The 6,442-nt window shown below is 33.7% G+C and overlaps 1 protein-coding gene across 1 annotated transcript; it reads left to right on the forward strand.

The window, feature by feature from the left end:
- Window positions 1-402: 402 nt before the first annotated feature.
- Window positions 403-3,046, forward strand: LOC134234127 (alpha-aspartyl dipeptidase-like). Its single transcript, XM_062716188.1, has 7 exons — window positions 403-507; window positions 653-727; window positions 824-903; window positions 1,143-1,316; window positions 1,666-1,725; window positions 2,230-2,312; window positions 2,777-3,046. The coding sequence occupies exons 1-7, from the start codon at window positions 504-506 to the stop codon at window positions 2,829-2,831; spliced, it is 531 nt and encodes a 176-aa protein (XP_062572172.1). The 5' UTR covers window positions 403-503; the 3' UTR covers window positions 2,832-3,046.
- Window positions 3,047-6,442: the final 3,396 nt, after the last annotated feature.

Raw genomic sequence — 6,442 nt, forward strand, 5'->3', positions numbered from 1 at the left:
TTGAATCATGCTGAGGCTTTCCAAAATTTCCCCATCAATGTTACATGTGTGGGTTACAGCAGATTCAGTTGCCGTTAGCCATTTGGTTGAGCCTGGTTGAGCAGCTGACTAGTCACCCAGGGATCTAGGTACCAGGATCTGAATTGTCACATTTTCTCCTCTCAGTGAAAGATAATTTGGTGCCTCTATGCCTAAGTGACAAGTGAAAGACCTGACATGGATGAGCCTGGTTGGTATTTAGAGGAGTCTGAGGGAGAGGGAAGATCTTTAAGGAGGGATTAGTGTGTCAACCAGGAAAGTTTGATCAGATAGCTTAGTTGGTAGAGCACCTGACTAGTGATTCAGAGGGCCTAGATTTGAATCCTTTTCTGGTCAAGTTTATTCTCAACAGATAATTCTGCATTTTCTCCTTTTACAGTTCTGTTCAGAAGGTTTTGTTTGTTCCATATGCACTACATGACAGAGATGGATACACCAAAATTGCAAAGACAGCATTCAATGAGATGGGTAACAGATACACTGTATTTTATATTGTACCTTTATAAGCTTCAGTTAAATGATTAATAAAAATGTAATGTTTTAAAAGCTCTATTTTTTTTTAGTTCTAGCTGAAATGATACAGTTTCTATATTTTTGTCTTTTGTATTTGAAGGATATGACCTTGATGGAATTCATGAACACAAAAATGCTGTAGATGCAGTTAAGTCTGCCCAAGCGATATTCATAGGTAAATTTTAATGAGAAATGATTAGATTTTTGTGCAATATTTGATTCTGAAAACCTTGGAGATTTTGGATTGTTAAAAGGATTTCTCTTTTCATAGGTGGAGGGAATACCTTCAGGCTGCTAAAGACTTTGTATGATGAAAAGATTTTGGAGGTGATCAGAGAAAGAGTAACAAAGGTAACATCAGGGTATTCCTAATGCAATAAACCCTAACCAGTAAAACACCGGGGAAAAAAAGTGTATTTTCGAAATTCCATTACCTGAACATTATCAAAAAATCTAATTTTCTCGTAGAAATGTGGAATGATACATGTATGACTTTCAAAATTAAAGGAAAAACTATTTCCCCAAAATTTGCCTCTTTAATGTCACATTCAAGGAAACACGCCATTAAAATGATGCAATTTATCTTGTAGGAGAATGTGCCTTACATTGGCTCCAGTGCTGGGACTAATGTGGCGACTCGTAGTATCAACACCACTAATGACATGCCCATAGTGTATCCGCCTTCGTTTGATGCCATCGGACTTGTGCCCTTTAACATAAATCCTCATTACCTGGACCCGGATCCCAGCAGTAAACACATGGGGGTATGCACTGTATATGTACTATATATGTAAAATGAAATAGGCACATATTAGGTATAGTTATATGACCTTTGTAATCAAGAGCTGTTATTTTATTACAAAAATGGTTAAAGATATACACAAGCTCCTGGTTGATCTAAACTTATTTGCACTAAGAAACTTTTAATGATGCTTAAAAATAGAAGAATGCTGAACAAATGAGATAAAACAAGCAAATAAACAAACAATATGAGCATTATACTATCTGCTCTAGCATAATACAAGGGACATCAGAAGTGATAATGCATGATCTTAAATCTCTTTTTAAAAGTTAAATACACATGTACATTCATTTGGATATTTTTTTATGCAGGAAACCAGGGAGGCCAGAATCAAGCAGTACCATGAGTATGAAACCTCTCCACCAGTTCTGGTCAGTGATACTCTCTACAGTCAAAAACATTCTCAAACAATATGTTTTTTTTATGATCAATATCTTTACAGCAAAGTAAGGATTTGCTTCAACTGGGTGAAAAAATTGTATATTGCATGAAATAAATATGGATTCATACCATGTAAATGGAAATTTTAGGGAAAATTCAAATTAATTGAATTGTTCTTAAAAATCAGTACATAAATTGTATTAAATTTTAGCAAAAAGTAACTTTAGCAGTTTTATGGTGCATATAGGAAGATAACAGTATACTCTAGTGCACTATAAATTGTTAGCGATATTTATTTCTATAGCAATCTCAACATCCTCCCTAAAAATGCCAAAATTGAATCCTAGCTAAATTTCTCCTTATATGGTATTTTGAAGCTAAGCTGATTTTTTTTCATTTGATATATTTTACACTTTTCAATACATGTTATACACGTAAATCTTTACAGTATTTTGTGGCTAAGCACATACATGTATTTGGTTTTCTTTTGATAGGGTCTGAGGGAGGGCTGTATACTGCTGGTAGAAGGAGATAAAGCAACACTGAAAGGCAAAACAGGGGCTAGGTTATTTGTCAGGTAAAATATGTCATCCACTTCTGAACTTTTTGTTATTTATGAAAAAATTATTATTTTTAGCTCACCGAAAACAAGAGTCAAGTGAGCTTTTCTGAAAAAGGGGTGTTCGACATCCCATTTGTCATCTGTGCTATGTTGCATGTCAAACTCTTACCTGTTATCACCATTGTAGCCTATAAACCTCATAATTGTAAAACACACATATAGTGAACACCCTTATAATGAATCGACATTTATCGCAAAGTGATTTTCAATTCCCGTTGGATTTAAATATATTGTGAAACTAATGGATATAATGGTTTAGCCTTAGGATTATAACGAAGCAAAATCACACGTTCCTGGCACTTCATTATAAGCATGTTTTATTGTATAGTTTTTGAATGATGTGTCATTTATGACTTTAATACATGTACTTATGAGAGTATTATGCCATCAATAACTTTTATAAACAATTTAATTTTCAGGGGGAAGGAACCAGTTGAGTACCAGCCAGATGATGATTTAAGTTTCTTACTGTGACATTGTCCTATCCTTTTCCATTATTCAAGGACAGGAAAAATGCATTCATGCTGTCAAATTACATTAATGTACATTAGATATGTACTTTTGGGTAGTTTATATTCCTTGAAAATTACATGTATAGTAATTTGCATTTTATGTTACTTTTGTAATTCGAACTGTGATAATATCAATGCAAATGAAATAAAGCTGGTAAATAAACAGCAATTAAAGTATAAATAATAATTTATTGTTCTTATTCTAATCATAGAGGAAGTTTAAGAATTATTTGTTAATACCATAGTACTTATAAATGTAGTGAATTAAAAGCAAATATTGTATACTGTTAGTCATTCAATTACCAGGGTGTGAAGATTTCATCATCTGTTACAAGGGTAACTTACATGTAGATATTAAAGTGTTTTTTTAGTTTTGGGCATGAGCATTAATGGTGCAGTTGTTTCAGAAAATTTACACAAGCACATAAGGAGGTCATCGGGTTTTTTTCTGCAATAGCTGCAACATAAACACTCCCATACACCCCCCCTTTTGATTGATTGATTGTATGTTGTTTAACATCCCTCTTGAGAATTTTTCACTCGGATAGAGACGGCACCCTTTGCCTGTAGAGGGCTGCAAATTTTTTCCTATACTCGTCACTTACGGCCAGTGAGCAGGGAGGGATCTTTTTCATGCCAGCAATTACTGCACTCAGTTTATACGGTCTCATCTAAAGGACCGGTCTATACGTCCGACAGTGGGATTCAAACCAGAAAGATCAACTCCTTTTTCAAAGGACTGTCTCACGTACCACAGTGGGATTCAAACCATAAGGATCAACTCCTTACTTTGTGACTCTGGAGCAGACGGTCTAACCACTGTGCCACTTGAGAGACCTTTTTGAGATGGAATGGTGGTGCATAAGAAGAAAAGATACATTTTTTTTTCTTTTTGTAGTTCAAAAGTACACTGTTTCAAAGTCATTACACTATATATCTTCTCAGATGGCTGTACTTCAAAGAAGAAAAAAAACTCTTTAACTTGTAATATTTTATTTATTCTCATGATGAGGAATCGAAGTAATAATTATATCATTTATATGAGATTCAATAAGTTTAATAATTAGATATCACTGTCATTTCACTTTAATACTCTTCAAGTAAAATGCAATTAAAAAAAAGTTCTCAGGTTTATAAACTTTTGTTTATTTATTTTTACACTGTAAAACTTACATTATTGTTTACTGGCTGAATATGCTTAAAAATAGCCATACAACTCAGAACATTTATATTTTATTGCTTACTGAATGTGATATCAAAAAGAATCAATTAAATTTAGACAATATTAAAGATATTCAAAACTCTGAAAAGCTTCTGAAACTACTGTCATTGATCTTTAAAACATTGTCACTGATCCTTAACACAGAGTAACAGATTATTCACGCACAATCACAGATCCTAAACAAAGGTCAAGGATCTTTAACACATAAGACAAGGTCACAAATCTTCAACACAAGGTCACAGATCCTTAATGAACACAGGGTCACTAATCCTTAAAACAAGGTAACAAATCCTTCATAATAATGCAGGGTTATAGATCCAGAACACAATGACACAGTTCTGCATGTATTGCACAGCTTGCTTTGTTTCTATGTTAACTACAGTTGATTCAAAGGATATCACTTTTTCTACCAAAGAAGGAAAAGTGTTAATTAGTTAATTTAATTACAATGGAAAGTCCTCAAAACCATCATCACACTAATTTCTTTGATGATATAGAATTTATATACGGTATAAAAATTATATCTCACCAAAATTTTCTTGAATTCTAACATTAGCAGCTGACATTCCTCAGATCATATTGTAGTCAAGACTCATCTTCCCTCTGTTAATGAAAAAATGTCAAGAATCTAAAAAGTACAGTCATTTTAATTTTTAATTGTGGTCAAAATACCCATGTTTATTACATTTTTTTTTTTACTGTTTTGACTCCAAGATGCCCCAGAGCAGAGAATTTTAAAGAATTTTTGTATTTTTACCAAAAAATATCAATAAAGTATCAATAAAGAATCCTGTCCAGAGATAATGAAATTCATGATTTTGAAAGAGGCACCATTGTTCATCTTAACCAAATACTTAAGCTTATATCATCACCTTTATACCCAGGAGCAAAGAAGATTTTCAAAGAAATAATGTACTTTCCCTACATGAACCAAAGAATCCTACTGTAGTAGTTGAACCCCTGACCCTGGGACCACTAATTTTAAATATCTGGTTGACGGCTTAATTAAAAGTATGTGCAGTATGGTATTATATAACCTGTTTGAAAAGTTTCATTGAAAGTCACATGATTATAAAGGGTATAAATTGTAAGGTCATGCAGAAGCATGGCACTCTAAGCTCACTCCCTAGGATATAGATATTTTAGTATGGCTGATAGTGATACAATTGAGTGCAATGAATTTGGCCTATAATATTTAGGAATGATCATGTGTTCGCAGTATAAAAATGTATTAAAGCACTAGCGAGCAGCATTCCTATGTGTTGTGATTTATTCATTTAGCACTTCATTGATTTATATTGGGAGGAACGAAGTGTGGGAGAATATACCAGGGTAATGCATGCTACAATCATGCCATAGCTCAAAGTCCTAAAGTAAAGATGAAAACTTTTAATGATTGAAATAATCTTGCTTGTTTTAACCCTACTCCTCAGTCCCTAAGAAAGCAGGGAGCATAACATTCTAAAATTTTGTTTCCATAAGTGCTACATAAAATTGCATATTAAGGCACAATGAACGTCGGCAGACAAAACAGGAAGTGTTGCAGTCTACATCAGTGAATCAAATGACCTAACAAGATGAAAAAAATTGCATTTATATGTACTAGTAATTCTTTCTTACCCTGACTCAAAGGATTGGCTGCAGTCTATGCCATCAGTATATATTTTTCAAAGGGAGATAGAAGGCTGCATGTCATTGCATCTCTAAAAGAGAAAAAAAAACATGAAAACTTTTCAATAGGGATGACAATCCTCATCTTTGAGAAAGAAATCCACACAAGACAGGTAGTAAAACTTGAGTCTTACCCTCTTTTCAATGGTTGAATTAAGTCAATCCCTCCTCACAAGAATCCTCATCATGGAGTTGTATATCATAGTGGGACTGAGGGACACCTAACCAATAATAACATAAAGAAAGAAACCCCCTTGAATAAAAAAAAATAAATAAATAAACAAGAGGTCCACGGGCCTTATAGGTCACCTGAGTATCGTGTAACATCTTTCAACCAATCAAGATTGGTTCATGTTTTAAACCAGAGGCCATGAAATTCACAAATCACAATTTTGAAAGAGGCACCATTGCTTACCATAATTATAAAGTTAGCATAATACATTACTTAATACCCAGAGGTAGATCAGAGTAACAAAGAGAAAATGCACTTCCACTTTATAACCAGTTTTTCACCTCAACTCAAAGCAACCACTGACCCTGGGTCCACATATTTCAAAATTTTGCAAATTTTATCATAAAATGGTTGATTAATACTAAAGAGCAGATTTCAAGGCATTAATTTATTTTCAGACTGTAACCCCCCCCCCCCCACCCCCTCCAATCAGGGGGCATAAAAATAA

The sequence above is a fragment of the Saccostrea cucullata genome, unplaced genomic scaffold (assembly GCF_032062105.1).
Source record: "Saccostrea cucullata isolate Sc308-1 unplaced genomic scaffold, CSIRO_AGI_Scuc_v1 ctg14247, whole genome shotgun sequence".
NCBI classification, from domain to species: domain Eukaryota; kingdom Metazoa; phylum Mollusca; class Bivalvia; order Ostreida; family Ostreidae; genus Saccostrea; species Saccostrea cuccullata.

What these genes read in the sequence shown, in the direction of transcription:
- LOC134234127 (XM_062716188.1), top strand. An exon ending in CCAGCAGTAAACACATGGGG is followed by an intron (nt 1,317 to 1,665) that starts GTATGCACTGTA and finishes TTTTTTATGCAG; the next exon opens with GAAACCAGGGAGGCCAGAAT. An exon ending in AAACCTCTCCACCAGTTCTG is followed by an intron (nt 1,726 to 2,229) that starts GTCAGTGATACT and finishes TTCTTTTGATAG; the next exon opens with GGTCTGAGGGAGGGCTGTAT.